General features: G+C 47.2%; 1 protein-coding gene across 4 annotated transcripts in view; it reads left to right on the top strand.

Annotated features, from left to right (window-relative positions):
• PM20D1 (peptidase M20 domain containing 1) overlaps positions 2,253 to 17,331 on the top strand; it is a 28,497-nt gene continuing 13,418 nt past the window's right edge. For 3 of the 4 annotated variants that reach the window (XR_002346929.1, XM_021102138.1, XM_021102139.1), the window contains exons 1-10: positions 2,253 to 2,548; positions 4,156 to 4,242; positions 7,010 to 7,242; positions 8,071 to 8,157; positions 9,933 to 10,066; positions 11,504 to 11,623; positions 12,548 to 12,623; positions 13,255 to 13,316; positions 13,579 to 13,657; positions 16,723 to 16,794. Coding sequence is in view for 3 of the 4 variants with exons in the window: in XM_021102138.1 (XP_020957797.1) it covers positions 2,380 to 2,548; positions 4,156 to 4,242; positions 7,010 to 7,242; positions 8,071 to 8,157; positions 9,933 to 10,066; positions 11,504 to 11,623; positions 12,548 to 12,623; positions 13,255 to 13,316; positions 13,579 to 13,657; positions 16,723 to 16,794 (1,119 nt within the window). In the remaining variant the exon portion in view is untranslated. 4 annotated transcript variants of the gene reach the window in all.

Genomic DNA, 17,331 nt, shown 5'->3' with positions numbered 1-17,331 from the left:
AACTCCTTAGTAACACGGGAAGTACAAATTAATACCACAAAGAGTTATAATTGGCCAGCCACAAAGCAGGCAAACTTAAGACATCTGAAATGCCAGGTGCTGCTGAGAAAGTGGAACAAGAGGAACCTACATACCATGCATAGATCAGTGATGGCAGTATAAACTGGTTCAGTTGCTCTGGAAAATATTTGTCTTATAAAGTGGAACAGTCACAGGCAGTACTGCCCAACATTTCCACTTCTAGATATATACACGAGTCTCTCCTTCACCTGTGGTCCAGGAAACATGTACAATAAATGCTTATATATGCACAGAATGCAGTATCATGTATAGTAAATGCAAATAGACTATAGTTAGGTATAGCAGTATGAACAAATCTCAAAGACATCATGCTAAGTGACAGAAGCAAATTGCACATTATTGCTTACAGCATGCTGTCATTTTCATAAAAGCAAGCAAAACCAAACTCTCCTCCTTACATACACATATATAAAGCATCTGGAGTCCCCGTTGTGGCACAGCGGAAACGATAACCATGAGGACGCGAGTTCAGCCCCTGGCTTCACTCAGTGGGTTAAGGATCCGGCATTGCCCTGAGCTATGGTGTAGGTCACAGACATGGCTCGGATCTGACATGGCTGTGGCTCTGGCAGAGGCCAGTGGCTACAGCTCCAATTCAACCCCTAGCCTGGGAACATCCATATGCCGCGAGTGTGGCCCTAAAAAGCAAAAAAAAAAAAAAAAAAAAAAAAAAAGTCCCATGTATATATATATATATAGCATTTAAAGCACACACATACATGGGAGTTCCCGTCGTGGCGCAGTGGTTAACGAATCCGACTAGGAACCATGAGGTTGCGGGTTCGGTCCCTGCCCTTGCTCAGTGGGTTAACGATCCGGCGTTGCCGTGAGCTGTGGTGTAGGTTGCAGACGCGGCTCGGATCCCGCGTTGCTGTGGCTCTGGCGTAGGCCGGTGGCTACAGCTCCGATTCAACCCCTAGCCTGGGAACCTCCATATGCCGCGGGAGCGGCCCAAGAAATAGCAACAACAACAACAACAACAATAATGCCGAGGGAGCGGCCCAAGAAATAGCAACAACAACAACAAAAAAGACAAAAAAAAAATAAATAAATAAAGCACACACATACAGATACATGATTTCAGATGGAGCTTACTTGGGCAAGAGATAGAAGCACTAGGACATACACACCTTCAATGTTATTGACCTTTCATGGGAGGGGGGGGTCACAGTTGTCTATGTTATTGTTTGCTTTACATATTCATTGCATATATTCTTTATGTATCAAACAGTACATGACAATTGGGTTAAGGATCAGTGGCTTAAGGATCCAGCATTGCTTTGAGCTATGGTGTAGGTTGCAGACCTGTCTCAGATCGCATGTTGCTGTGGCTGTGGTGTAGGCCAGCAGCTGTAGGTCTGATTCCAGCCCTAGCCTGGGAAACTCCATATGCCACGGGTGCAGCCCTAAAAAGCAAATAAAAAATAAAATAAAATATAAAATAAAATAATAAAATGTAAGAGCAGTACCATATTCAATTGCATCAAGGGATCTGGAAGGAGAGGTTTCTTCTGGCTCCAGGAAATCTAATTTTATATCTCTGTATCCTGAGAGCTTTTTTTTTCCTCAAAAATGATCCTCTACACTGAATAGCTATCAAATTTCAGTTTGTTGGATACACTGAAATTATTAACACATAATCTTTCTCAAAGTTCTTCAGTCTTAGTAGGATTTGCCTAGAGTTGCAAAATACAGTGTTCACAAAAAAAAAAAAAAAAAAAAACCTTTCAGCTAATTCCTACACAGAAGCGAACCCTATGATCTATTACTTCAAAATACTGTCTATAGACAGATCAATCTTGTTTCAATTTCAAAAGAAATCAAGCTGGGGCGGGAGAGCTTCCTCAAAGGAATCTAGTGAAATGGTTGTCAGGCCCTAAGCTTCAGATGAAGTGAGAAGCAAGATGAAGACCCGAAAAAATTCCTTCACTTATTTTGACATTTCCCCCTTTAATTTGATCTGCTGTCGTCTAGAAAGGGGGTTATCTCTAAGCAGAAAACCAAGTGCAGACAAACCCTGCCAATTGCCTGGGGCCCTGCTTCACCTCTGCTCCTACCGCTGCTCGCCACAGAGTGGGAAACCACAACTCCCAAAAGGCCTTGCGGGCCAGGGACAGGGCCATCCCGTTGGATTGGTTGGCCCACATCCCCAGGCAAGCGGTGATTGGCTATTTCTGGGAATGGGGTGGGGCTAAGGCAGTTAAGAGAATTGGAGTAGGCACAGGGCGAGGGACACGGGCGCTGGGCGTTTAGGTCCAAGCTGCAGCCGCTGACTGGTAGCGAGGACTTGAGTGGAACATGGCTCGGCCGTACATTTGCCTTCTGGCCCTGGCGGCTATGCTGCTGCTAGGTATTGCCACCATCTCCAGATCGAGGGGCCTACGGGACAAGGCGCATCAGAGTGCGCCGCGAATACCTTCTCAGTTCAGCCAAGAAGAGCGCGTCGCGATGAAGGAAGCGCTAAAAGGTGAGCCTGGGTCCCCTTCGCCCACTTATTCTCAGATACAGGTCCCTGTCTCCTCTGGCCAACCCGTGACCCCTCTCTCCCGCCGCAGGGATCAGCTACTTGAGCTCAGCAACAACCCCCAGCTGAGCCCTAGCCCTCATTCCCAGCACCTCGTGCCCGGCTTGAAGATCCCACTCTCCTCCTAGACCTGGCTTCTGGGAACTCTGGCATTCCCTGCTGACCCCAGAAGCTTCAACTTTGCCCGCGTTGCCCTGGCTCTCATCCACCCAACCAACGCCTCCTCCAATTGCCTGGAGCTTTACAGTGCTTAACCTTTGTTAGTTTTCACTTGTTAAATGAGCTGATGTTAAGACCTAATGAGCTTAATCTTATTCACAGACGAGGGAGATTGGGAGTTTAGGTCAGTTAAAAGATACTCCCCAGAACCCCACCTCACAGAGCAAGTACTGGATGACATCTATTACCTGTAGGATCATGTGGGTTCTAGATGGCTTCAAAAAGAGGGGTGGGGGTGTTACTGGGTGTGAGATGTTCCTAATTTCCTCTCCTAAGGGGCATCTCTCCTGTAGACCTCAAACCAAGGCTAAAAACTTTTTTACCTCCTCAATCTGCATTTTCCAGGAGAAAAGAGGAACGTTTCTGCTAAGTGCTACATCGGGTGGTATAATGAGATCCTTCCTCACCACTGGGCTTAGCTTCAGTCTTTCCCTTCCATTAAGTAATGGATTAAAAGAAACTGCCTACATAAACATGTGCAGGCAGATGCAGGGACCAAAAGCCAACCCTTGTGGTTAAATATAATTGTGCTTGTGCTAGAGTGATAGGCCTGGGAGGCAGAGCAGGGCTTTCCCACAGCATCAAAGTATAAACAGTTCTCTGAAGGCATCAGGCAGCCGCTCACCAGAGTCTCTTTGCACAAAAGAAAGGAAAAGCTAGGTAAGACCCTAAAATAGGGACCTCATAACAACATGGTTTAGAACTCTGAGCAGGGGGCAAAACATCTGAGTTCAGATCTTGAGTCTGGTTCTCAATCGCCCATAGGCAGTTTATTTAGCCTTTTTTTTTTTTTTTGTCTTTTCTAGGGCCCCTCCCTCGGCACATGGAGTTTCCCAGGCTAGAGGTCCAATTGGAGCTGTAAGCTGCTGGCCTACGCCAGAGCCATAGCAACGGGGGATCCGAGCCACGTCTGCAACCTACACCACAGCTCATGGCAACGCCAGACCCTTAACCCACTGAGCAAGGCAGGGATCGAACCCACAACCTCATGGTTCCTAGTCGGATTTGTTAACCACTGTGCCATGAGGGGAACTCCTCGGGCTTTCTTTTAAGAGCCATGTTAGCCAAAACAAACTCAAAGCACCTGGGTTTAAATGCCAGCTCTACTGCTTGTTTCTGGACAATCTTGAGCAGCTCACCTACCGCCTCTAAGCTTGCTTCCTCACCTTCAAATTAGGGAAAATGGCAGTGCCTACCTCAAAGGATTCTTTTGCCCTCCACAAGAAGACAATGAATGCAAAAGAACTTTTTTTTTTTTTTTTTGGTCCCAAGGACTGTGGAAATACCAATGGTTGTTACCATCTGTAATCTTCCATCTCTCACTCTGACAGGTGCCATCCAGATTCCAACAGTGTCTTTCAGCCCCAAGGAGCTCAACACGACAGCCCTGGCTGAGTTTGGAGAATACATTCGTAAAGGTCAGCCACAAACTGTGGGCAAGGGGTAGGAGAGGGAGCACTGGAGACCCTTCTTTTACAGCTGATGAGGAAGTTGATTTTGTGACTGACCAGAGGACAAATTAATTTCCATAGGCCTTTTTTTTTTTTTTTTTTTTTTTTTTCCCTTTTTACAACTGCACCCAAGGCACATGGAAGTTCCCGGGACTAGGAGTGGAATTGGAGCTATGGCTGCTGACCTACATCACAGCCACAGCAACACCAGATTCAAGCCATGTCTGTGACCTACGCCACAGCTTGCAGCAACATGGGATCCTTAACCCACTGAGCGAGGCCAAGGATTGAACCCCCATCCTCACAGAAACTATGTTGGGTTCCTTTTTTTTTTTTTTTTTTCCTTTGGGCTTTGGTCTTTTTAGGACTGCACCCACCGCATATGGAGGTTCACAGGCTGTAGCTGCCAGCCTACACCACGGCCACAGCAATTGAAGATCCGAGCCTTGTCTCGTGACCTACACCACAGCTCACAGCAACGCCAGATCCTTAACCCACTGAGCGAGGCCAGGGATCGAATCCACAACTTCATGGATACTAGTCAGGTTCGTTAACTGCTGAGCTACAACAGGAACTCCCTATGTCAGGTTCTTAACTTGCTAAGCCAGAACGGGAACTCCTCCATGGGGCCTCTTTTAACAAAAGTTTGTACATAGGAGGGGGCGGGAGATGGGAGGATAGAAGGGAGTTAGAGTGGATGCGGAGTGAAACTATAGGTTTGCACTTTGAAGAACCAAAGCACGTAGCTGTTGGGTTGGAGTTTGAACTTTCTCAATCTTTGCCCTGAATATGTGTCAGTCAGTAAATATATAATCAGAAGGTAGGACTAGAAATTCTCCTGTGCAAGTTTCCAGAACAATGGCCATGCTCATCCCTCTACCCCGCCTCCGTACACTCACCCCCACACCTACCCAGGCCCGGCTCCAGATTTATTGCTAATGCATGCTGAGCTTCTTGGCAGTCAACAGCTTTAAACTATCACAGCAGCCTTCTCTCCTCACCCTACGGCCCATGAGCTAAAGAAGGATGATTTAAGGGGGAAAGGGGGACTTGGAGCACCCCACTCCCCGTATAAAGAGCTCAGGGAGAATAGTGAGGCCATTTTCCTAAATCAAATAAAAAAACAGCCCCTCTAAAGTATAAGGGGCAGGAGAGGCTGGCACAGGCACAGCAAGTAGCCACCTCTTAGTACTCTGGGACCAGAGGATTTGGGGTCAACCCCCAGCAGTTGGAAGTCTTCGCTGAGGAGGAGGTAAAAATTAGGAAAGAAATGTACAGAAGTTTCAGTCGTGGCTCAGTAACAACCTGACTGGTATCTATGAGGACTCAGGTTTGATCCCTGGGCCTTCTCAGTGAGTTAAGGATCCGGCATTGCCATGAGCTATAGTGTAGGTCACAGATGCGGCTTGGATCTTGCATTGCTGTGGCTGTCGGGTAAGCTGGCAGCTGTAGCTCCAGTTCGACCCTAGCCTGGGAACCTCCATATGCCGCAGGTGCGGCCCTGAAACGCAAAAAGAAGAAGAAAAAAGAAAGAAATGTACAGTAACAATAGGCTAGATAAGCTGGCCGACATGGTAAAAGCATATTCTTTCTGGGCTTTTTTTTTTTTGGTATGTTTGTTTTCAGGTGTCCACAGAGGACTATGTGGATTCTTCCAGTACAGTCCAGATAGCAATCAGAGTTCTTTCTCCTGTGTATCTAAGGCCACTTGAATAAATACCTATCTAAACCGGAATACTTGATCTTGGGAAAACTCACACTTGCGCGCCAAAGTATGGCTGTGCGCTAGACAGAACAATCTTTTATCTCCATATAACACGGATGTTATTGTTTGGTAATTGAAAAGGATTATTGTTTGGTAAAAGAAAAATATCTCTGATTTATAAATAAATATATAATATATATAATCTATATGTGAAATATGAAATATAAATATGTATATATATATGAAAGTCATGTTTAATTCCTAGTACTTTGAATACTGGGGCCTACTACATTTAAAATTTAGAGAGTTCCCATCGTGGGGCAGCGGAAATGAATCCAACTAGGAACCATGAGGTTGCAGGTTTGATCCATGGCCTCAGTCAATGGGTTAAGGATGTGGCGTTGCCATGAGCTGTGGTGTAGGTCACAGACGCGGCTCAGATCCTGCATTGCTGTGGCCGTGGTGTAGGCTGGCAGCTACAGCTCCGATTAGACCTCTAGCCTGGGAACCTCCATATGCCACAGGTGTGGCCCTGAAAAGACAAAAGACAATAGACAAAAAAAAAAAAAAAATAGGAGTTCCCTGGTGGCCCAGTGCGTTAAGGATCTGGCACTATTGCTGCTGTGGTGTAGGTTCAATCCCTGGCCCAGGAACTTCTGTATGCCACACGAACAAACAAATAACAAAATTTAACATAGTCCTAGTTTGCAAAGCCCTGTAACATGTATTTGGGACATTAGAGGTCAGACCAAGCCAGCTCTTGAGTTCCTGAATGTCATAATCATGGGGTCTTGATCTGCATGTTATTACAAAAATAGTGCATGAAAATATGGGGAAAAGGTGTTTTAGAGATTGTCTAGGCAAATCAGGAATCAGATTGGCTTTGTCCCAGATGGCTTCCTAAAGGAGGCTGCATGTTTTAAGGGGGCGAGGAGGCAGGGAGGACCAAATGGTAAGAAAACCAAAAAAAAAAGAAAACCTTTTGAGTCTGGCTTTCTCTCTCACTGTTTTTCATCCCTTTGCTTCTAGTCTTCCCTACTGTGTTCAAAACCAGCTTCATCCGGCATGAAGTCGTGGGAGAGTATAGCCACCTGTTCACTGTCCACGGCTCGGACCCCAGCCTACAGCCCTACATGCTCCTAGCTCACATTGATGTGGTGCCTGCCCCTGATGAAGGCTGGGACGTGCCCCCTTTCTCTGGGCTGGAACGTAATGGCTTTATCTACGGTCGAGGCACAATAGACAACAAGAACTCTCTTATGGTCTGAAATGCTATGTTCCTTATGCCTTGGGGTCCTAAAGATCAACCCAGGATGGGGAGCTCAGCTAACCTCTGGGAGGCAGGAGGTTATGGCAGGAAGAACCCTGACTCCAGAAGACCTGGGTTCCAGCCATCAGTTTGTCACTTCCCTTTTCTGGGCCCTGACTTCTCCACTGTGAAATGGGGATTCGAGTAGATCCCTTTCAGCTCTCACATTGATAAATGGATGCTTTTCTCCAGGTGGTAAAGGTTTATGGGGAGCTCTGCATCCTTACATCCCATCCTCTGGGACTTTTTTGGCGGGGGGGCACACCTGTGGCATGCAGAAGTTCCTGGGCCAGGGACAGAACCCTGTGCCACAGCAGAGACAATGACAGATCCTTAACCCTCTGAGATACCAAGGAACTCCACCCTGGGACCATTTAACTTGTTCTGTCTAAAGAGCCTCTCCTGGAGTTCCCACTGTGGCTCAGCAGGTTACAAACCTGACTAGTATCCATGAGAATGTGGGTTCAATCCCTGGCCTCACTCAGTGGGTTAAGGATTTGGCATTGCCATAAGCTTTGGCATAGGTCACAGATGCTTGGGTCTGGTGTTGCTGTGGCTGTGGTGTAGGCTGGGAGCTGCAGCTCTGATTCGTCGACCCCCTAGCCTGGGAACTTCCATATGCCGCAGGTGCAGCCCTAAAAGAAAAATGGAAAAAAAATAAGAGTTTATCCCATCCTAGTCCCACCAGCCCTGTTGCAGGCAGCTGATTGTCTCTGATGCCTTAGTACTCCCACTTGGGTAATAAGCCTTTCTTCTCTTCCACTGCCCTTCTGTACCCCAGGGAATCCTGCAGGCCTTGGAACTTCTGCTCATCAGAAACTACATCCCTCGAAGATCTTTCTTCATTGCTCTGGGCCATGATGAGGAGGTAGAGCCCCCTCATCCTATCTGGGGGAGGGAGTATTTTTTACCATGGTCCACTTTGCTCCCCAGCTGCATGGTCTCCAGGATATGGCATGGTGGTTTGCCAACTTATCTGTAGCCAGAAATACTAAAGGACTTTGACCAAAATGCAGATGCCTAGGCCCTGAATTTGGATTTTTTTTTTTTTCTTTTTAGGGAGGCACCCATGGCATATGGAAGCTCCTAGGCTAGGGGTCAAATCAGAGCTACAGCTGCCAGCCTACACCACAGCCACAGCAAGGCTGGATCTGCACCATGTCTGTGACCTACACCACAGCTCATGGCAAAGCTGGATTCTTAACCCACTGAGTGAGATCAGGGATCACCCGCAACCTCATGGTTACTAGTCAGATTCATTTCTGCTGCACCACAACGGGAACTCCTGAATTTGGATTTTTTAAGGCTTTTTTTTTTTAAGAGTAGTTTTAGGTTCACAGAAAAAATGAGAAAAAGGTACAGAGATTTCCTCTATTCTCCCAACCCGTACACATGCACAGCCCCCCCCAAAATCAACATCCCCCACCAGAGTGGCCTGTTTCTTATAAGTGATAAACCTACCTGGACACATCATAAGCACCCAAAGCTATAGTTTACGTTAGGGTTCACTCTTGGTATTGTATATTCTATGGGTTTGGACAAATATATAATGACATATATGCTATCATTACAGTATCATACAGGGTATTTTCACTGCTCTAAGGAGCCACTGTGGGAGTTCCCATCATGGCTCAGTGGTTAATGAACCAGACTAATATCCATGAGACACAGGTTCGATCCCTGGCCTCACTCAGTGGGTTAAGGATCTGGCATTGCTGTGAGCTGTGGTGTAGGTGGCAGACAGCTCAGATCTGGCATCACTGTGGCGGTGGTGTAGGCTGGCAGCTACAGCTCTGATTCCACCCCTAGCCTGGGAACCTCCATATGCTGCGGGTGCAGCCCTAAAAAAAACAAAAGACAAAAAAAAACCCTGCAGTGGTCTGCCAGTTCATCCCTCTCTCCTTCCCCCAAACCCTGGTAACCACTGATCTTTTTACTGCCTCCATAGTTTTGCCTTTTCTAGAAGGTTATACAGTAGAATCTTATAGTATGTAGTTTTTTCAGATTGGCTTCTTTCATATGCATAGATCTGAATTTTTAACAAATTCCCTGGTAGTATCTGAGGCAGGCACTGAGTCCATCAACTAAATACTGAAAACCACTGCCATGAAGGAGAAAGAGAAATAACAGGAAGATCAACGAACATGTTTTAGGGAGTTCCCGTCATGGTGCAGCAGAAACAAATCCAACTAGGAACCATGAGGTCCCTGGCCTTGCTCAGTGAGTTAAGGATCCAGCATTGCTATGAGCTGTGATATAGGTCACAGTCAAGGCTTGGATTTGGCGTTGCTGTAGCTTTGGCGTAGGCTGGCAGCTGTAGCTCCAATTAGATTCCTAGCCTGGGAACCTCCATATATATGCCACAGGTGTGGCCCTGAAAAGCAAAAAAAAAAGCGTATGTTTTATTTCCACCAATACCACTTAACTTTAACTTTGACCCTGAGCAAATCACTTCACACTCTGGGTCTCAGTTTTTTCATTTGTGAGACACCCCAGGTGAGTTGGGCCCTTCGGGGTCTGACACTCCAGTTTTGTGACTGGGCGGGGTGGCTCTGGAGCCCCCAGCTCACTGAATGGGGCTCCATGAGCTATCCCTGGTGGTCTAGCTGAGAAGGACTGTGGCCCTTGGTTCATTGTCTGCAGGTGATGGGGGTCAACGGGGCTCAGAAGATCTCAGCCCTTCTACAGGCAAGGGGCGTCCAGCTAGCCTTCATTGTGGATGAGGGGAGTTTCATCTTTGATGGTTTCATTCCCGGCCTTAAGAACCCCTTTGCCATGTAAGTAAAGTACCCCACCCCCTCATCTTGGAAGGTATTCTCACTCCATTAGAGGTGACCTCAGCCTGATATCTATAAGCCGTGCTGAGCCAACTTTTTTTTTTTAATTAAAGTTGATTTACAGTGTTTCTTCAGTTTCTGTTGTACAGCAGAGTGACCCAATCACACAGAGTTCCCTGTGCTGTACAGTAGGAGCCCATCGCCCATCCATTCCAAATGTTGCAGTTTGTGTCCACCAGCCCCAAACCCCCCGTCCATCACACTCTCTCCCACTTCCCCCCAGAAACGACAGGTCTGCTCTCCATATCCATGATCTGTTTCTGTTTTGTAGATAGTACTGTTTGTGCCTTATTTTAGATTCCACATGTAAGTGATGTCATATGGTGTTTGTCTTCCTCTTTCTGACTTACTTCACTTAGTATGAGGGTCTCTAGTTCCATCCATGTTGCTGCAAATGGCATTCTTTTGTCCTCTTTATGGCTGAGTAGTATTCCATTGTATGTATGTACTACACTTCTTAATCCATTCCTCTATCAATGGACATTTGTTTTCATGTCTTAACTATTGCAAATAGTGCTGTGATGAACATAGAGGTGCATGTATCTTTTTTCCTTTTTTTTTGGTCTTTTTGCCTTTTCTAGGGCCACTCCTGTGGCATATGGAGGTTCCCAGGCTATGGGTCTAATCGGAGCTATAGTAGCCGGCCTATGCCAGAGCCACAGCAATGTGGGATCTGAGCCACATCTGCAACCTACACCCCAGCTCACGGCAACGCCGGATCCTTAACTCACTGAGCAAGGTCAGGGATCAAACCTGCAACCTCATGTTCCTAGTCGGATTCATTAGCCACTGAGCCATGATGGGAACTCCGCATGTATCTTTTTGAATGAATGTTTTGTCTGGATATATGCCTGGGAATGGGATTGTCAAATCACATGGACAGCTCTTTCTTCTTGCTTTAATCATCCTGAGCTTTGACCAGATCTGAGCTCCTCTTTCCCTTCTTCCTCTAGTGTAAAAAAAAATTTTTTTTTTTTTTTTTGTCTTTTGTCTTTTTTGTTGTTGTTGCTATTTCTGGGCCGCTCCACGGCATATGGAGGTTCCAGGCTAGGGTCGAATCGGAGCTGTAGCCACCGGCCTACGCCAGAGCCACAGCAACGCGGGATCCGAGCCGCATCTGCAACCTACACCACAGCTCATGGCAACACCGGATCGTTAACCCACTGAGCAAGGGCAGGGACCGAACCTGCAACCTCATGGTTCCTAGTCGGATTCGTTAACCACTGCGCCACGACGGGAACTCCGTAAAAAAAAATTTAAGCAGCGTGAAACTGATTTCCTGGCCCACCAGACCACTGCACAAGTGGACCTGGGGGCCTATGGGATCATTCAGGGCAGGAGGAAGTCAGGAGGGCCCTCTCTGATTCTCTCCTACAGGGTTGCAGTCTCCCAGAAGGGCTTAATTAACCTCATGCTGCAAGTAAACACAACTCCAGGCCACTCTTCAGCTCCTCCAAAGGAAACTAGCATTGGTATCCTTGCAGCCGCTGTCAACCGGTAAGCAATTCCCAGGCCTGCTCCCCCGCCAGACTCAGCCTGGAAGACCCGGTACTTTCCCACTTTGTATCTGAGGAGGCTAAGCTTCCTGTCCCGAAGCTGGGCTGAGAAGCCACGATGGGGGTGAGGGGAGGGGGAGCCGGGGAGGTCAGAGAGTGAGAGGTCAGAAGAGGATCTATCCACAGAGCAAGCAAGGACCAGCAGACAAAAACTAAGTTAGGTCGCTGGAATAGTCCAGCATTTGGGCCCAAAGTCAGAGATCACAAGCTGGAAAAGAACTGTCTAAATTCTCCCCTGTCCTGACAAGAGGACCAAGATAAAAGCTACTGGCTTGGGTAAGGACCGCAGGGTCTGTAACAGACCCTGGCTGGTTTTCTTGCAAAGTGGGAAGAAGAATTACATTCATTCACTTAAATATGTAACTGACTCTCTCTCTCTACCATGATCAAGGCTTTGGGCATACAAGTGATGGGCGTACAGTGGTAGAAAAAACAGACAGTCCCTTTCCTCCAGGAACTCAACTGTTAGGAGAAGAGACTGACAGTTTTGCAGAGAGTGGTAGGTGTGATAAGTGGGGGTTCCCTACCTTGGACTTGCTAGACAGGGACAGCTCTTGCTGGTGGAGTAAAGGTAGTCCCACCTGTGCTTAGAGATCTTGGAATGGTTGGATTGGTGGAGGTGATGGGGAGGTGACGGGAGACCTCCGCCACAGCCACAGCAACACAGGATCTGAGCCACATCTGTGACCTACCCCACAGCGCACGGCAACACCAAATCCTTAACCCACTGAGCGAGGCCAGGGATTGAACCCTCAACCTCATGGTTCCTAATCAGATTCATTTCCACTGAGCCACAATGGGAACTCCCAGACTTCTGGTCTTTGACTGAGTTGGGTAAGTCTTGGGAACTCCATTTCTCTTCCAGACTGGAACAGACACCAATGCCAAACATGTTTGGAGATGGACCAATGAAGATGGCATTGCAGGAACTGGCAAATGAGGTGTGAGGAGTCCTATAGACCCTTGGTCAGCTGTGGAAGAGGAAGAAAGGGGGGCAGAGAAGTTGCCTTTAGAATAATGAAATGGTCCCACTGCTGACCAGCGCCCTGCCCATCCCAGCCAGTGGATGAGCCACGATGCAAGGACCTGGCTTGTTCCTTGGGGATTTGGGTGCTCGGGCTGAGAAGCTGAGACCTAACACCCAGCACCTGGAGGGAGCTGCTTCCCACTCCCCATTGAGACTACTGCTGAGAGCCCTCAAAGCAGCTCTAAAGTTGGGAGAGGCATTCCCGTTGTGGCTCAGTGGTAACAAACCCAACCGGTATCCAGGAAGACATGGGTTCGACCCCTGGCCCCATTCAGTGGGTTAAGGATCCAGCATTGCCATGAGCTGTGATGTAGGTCGCAGATGTGGCTTGGACACTGTGTTGATATGGCTATAGTGCAGGCCAGCAGCTGCAGCTCCAGTTCAACCCCTAGCCTGAGAACGCCATATGCCACAGTTGTGGCCCTAAAAAGACCAAAAAAGAAAAAAAAAACTAATAAAGTTAGTAGAGAGCCGGGCCTCAGAAACAGTGACCCTGTTATGCTGACCCCTCTGGAATCCTGCTGACCTGCCTCTTTCCCTTTCAGTTTTCCTTCCCTACCAATTTATTCTTGAGCAACATGTGGCTCTTTCGGCCCCTTGTAAGCAGGTAAAGTCTTATCTTTCCATCCCTCACACCCCCCACCCCACACCCACCCCCTCTCCAGTCTCCTTTCCTTGGCTTAACTGGAATTAATGTTTAATTAATTAATTAAACTAACCATCCCTCAGCCACCAGACACTACCTCTAATTCACATATAGGACATCCCTCCTGGTCTTCAAGATCTGCAAGGTTTAGGAAACGGGTGAATCCTATAACCTGTTCTTTCTTCCCATTGGACAAGGAGTGACCTTGGTCCTTTTGCTTTAGGTTGATGGAGAGGAATTACATAACCAATGCCCTGGTCCGGACCACCACGGCACTCACCATGTTTAACTCAGGAATCAAGGTAACACTCCCCCTGGTTCCTCCCACGTATCTATTCCTCACTGCCTAGGCACGCCTATATCCCTTGGCTATATCTCCTGGCTCCTCCTTCCTTCTGTGGTTATTATCTGAATAGTAGAAAGGCCCATGCTGAACTGTCCTGTGTCAGATGAGTAGGCCTCAAGAGCCGGGTTCTAGCGGACATCTATAAACCCTCTGAAATTGCTGGCCCAGTTTCATATATGTTTGTTTTAGGATTCTCCCTCAGGTTCGTTGGGTCTGTACCCCTTCAAAAAAAAAAAAAATTATACTGATGTGAAGAGGCATTATTTGGGAGTCAATTCTTGTGATCTATTCTGATTCAATATGTAATATGTTTACTTAGCACTTTGATCACGTACACAAAAGACTCCCAACCTCTCTTCTACCTTTTTTATTCTTTTTTTTTTTTTTTTTTTTTTTTTTTGGTACAGGACCCACAACACGTGGAAATTCCCAAGCCAGGGACCAAGCCCATGCCACAGCAGTGACAATGCCAAGCCACCAGGAAATTCCACCTTTTTTTATTATTCTACCTCATATTTTGAAATATTTATTCACCTACAACTTTAATGATTAATATATTCCCCCTAGTGTTACCCTGAGTAGAATGAGAGAAATGCACCTGCCATTTTTAAAATCGATAACATTTGTGATATATACAATACTTAAAACGTATACATTGTCCTTCCCCCAGACACACTGAATATTGGGTGGCCTTAGCAAACATTAATCCCTTTTTTTTTTTTTTTTGGGCTTTTCAGGGCCAAGCCCGCAGCATATGAAGGTTTCCAGGCTAGGGGTCAAATCAGAGCTACAACTACAGGCCTATGCCACAGCCACAGCATGCAGGATCCCAGCGTCATCTGCGACCTACACCGCAGCTCATGGCAATGCCGGATCCTTAAACCACCAAACAAGGCCAGGGATCAACCCGAAACCTCACAGTTACTAGCCAGATTCATTTCCGCTGCACCACAACGCAAACTCCAGCAAACATAAATTCTATCTGAGGGTTACTTTTAGAGAAATAAGTTTCAGGTGAACCAATACTTTGATAAATGTTTTTTCCAAGAACTACTTTTCAGTAAATTGGTCTGCTTCCGGTTGGGCTGGCCCACTAAGGGGCTACTCTTGTTTAAAGGAACAAGCACAGCCATGCTAGTTCACCTGGGCCTCGGCCTTTCTGAAATCTTAAAAGGAGCCGGACCGCTCCCATTTCTACCAGTTCCACCAGCACAACTTCGAGGAGCGCCATTCACCTAGAGTACAATGTGGCCTTGTGGAGCTCTGGTGACCTGGAGCCCAGGATGAGGATAAGTGAACAGTGCCTTAGAATGAATTTCTGGCATAATGGACTGGTGTGTCCAGCGTGTCAGCCAGACCCGAGCCATCTCCACCAGCTGCCTGGAGTGTTCACCAAACTCACAATGCCGTGTCCTTGCATTTGAATGGTGTCCTTGTCTCTTCAGAATACTTTCACCTTTGTTACTCCATTGGATCCTCCTCCCAGCACTTTGAGTGTTCTTGTCCCAATTATAAGAGACAGAGGCCCAAAGAGATGGTCATTATTCAGAATCACAGTGATTAATGAACCCAACTAAGATCCATGAGGATGCAGGTTCCATCCCTGGCCTCGCTCGGTGGGTTGAGGATCCGGCGATGCTGTGGTGTAGGTCACAGACTGGCTTGGATCCCAAGTTGCTATGGCTGTGGTGTAGGCCGGCAGCAGTGGCTCTGATTCAATCCCTAGCCTGGGAACTTCCATATGCCACTGGAACTTCCATATGCCACAGGTGTGGCCCTAAAAAAACAAACAAACCAAAAAAGGCAATATCACAGAGCTAAATTGTAATAGCCCCATTCGCCTGTCTCCCTAGACTGGTGCTTGTTTGCCTCCTACCAGTTCAAAGAAAGATACGCAGTTGGGGAATCTGTTGTCCCTCAGCCTCTGAGGAAGAATTCCGTCCATAGCTTAACTCTCCTCCAATCGGTCCTGGTTCTTCCTGGTTGGGCAGAGACTAGAGTTAAATTTTGCAATTGGATTTGGGAAACTACCACCACCACCATCATCACCAACACCACGATCACCCCCTGAGGGATCCAACATGCCATGACCGGGCCTGCAAAGATTCTGGGTGCCCCATCCTGAGAAGCACTAATGCTTGACCGCTGCAAAAATGTCCCAGGTGCCCTGGGAAAGAGCACACAAGGAGGATTGCCAGTGGCACTGCACATGGCCAAAGCACAGGTGACTGAGCGGTCACAGAGAAAGCTGTCTTGCTTTTTTTTTTTTTTTTTTGTCTTTTTTTTTGCCATTTCTTGGGCTGCTCCCACAGTTTATGGGGGTTCCCGGGCTAGAGGTCATATCGGAGCTGTAGTCACCAGCCTACACCACAGCCACAGCAACGCAGGATCCGAGCCAGGTCTGCAACCTACACCACAGCTCACGGCAACACCAGATCCTTAGTCCACTGATCAAGGCCAGGGATCAAACCTGCAACCTCATGGTTCCTAGTCAGATTCATTAACCACTGAGCCACGATGGGAACTTCAAAAGCCGTCGTGCTTTGAGCAGCTTTCTGTGAGCCCCTCCAGGACCAAGAAGCAAGATGGTCTGGCCTGAAGCTGAGACACACCTCTAGCATTGAACATGACCACATGTCAAGGGTGCAGAGAAGACAGGCTGACTAAAAAAATTAAGCCTTGGACTTTTTCTGTTTTGGTTGGTATTTTTTTAATGACTTTTATTTTTTCCATTGGAGTTAGTTTACAGTGTTCTGTCAATCTCTACTGCACAGCTAAGTGACTCAGTCATGCATATATTTGCATTCTTTTTCTCATGTTATCCTCTATCATGTTCCATCACCAAGGACTAGATATAGTTCCCTGTGCTACACAGCAGGATCTCACTGCTTCTCCACTCCAAATGCAAAAACGCAGTAGCTTCCTCTCCCTCTACTGGTGATAGTTGGCATTTCCTGGGCAGGGATCAGGTGTGGGGGATGTGAGGTCAGCTCAAGCCACGGTTTGTGGTTCTCTCTCTAGGTAAATGTCATCCCCGCTGTGGCCCAGGCCATCGTCGACTTCCGGATTCACCCCGCACAGACTGTCCAGGAGGTACGTATCATGTGTTCCCAACCACTGGGTCAGAATCAGTTGAGGTGTGGCTGCCAGGACTCGGGTGTACCTGCAGTCCCATAGCTGGCCCAGTCTCTCATTTGTTCCACGACTTTTCAAAGGCTTCCTATGTTCCAGGTGCTTGGCTACGATAGGAGATCTCTGGCTCAGGGGAACTTGGAGTCTGGAGGTGGGAGATGAAAGATAACAATAATAAATGACACATATTGATGATAACAATAGTAACAAATGCATATAGTGGGCTTGCTATGCTCTTGGCCCTCTGCTTAGGTATACACACAGTCTTTTAATCCCCATAACGACTCAATGAGGTAGGAAATACATTATCCTCAGTTAAAAGGGAAAACAGACCAACAAAACAGTTAAGTAACTTATGCCCAGGATTATACATCCAGCATAAGTTCCAAAGCCTGTGCTTTTAGCCACCACACTATACTAGGATTGTGACAATGAGGGACAGACAAAGAAGAGGACCAGGGCAAAGAAGAGGGCTGATGCTTTTACCTCTAAGGATCA

Source organism: Sus scrofa, chromosome 9, assembly GCF_000003025.6.
Source record: "Sus scrofa isolate TJ Tabasco breed Duroc chromosome 9, Sscrofa11.1, whole genome shotgun sequence".
Taxonomy (NCBI): domain Eukaryota; kingdom Metazoa; phylum Chordata; class Mammalia; order Artiodactyla; family Suidae; genus Sus; species Sus scrofa.
This window is presented reverse-complemented; position numbering and strand designations above follow the sequence as displayed.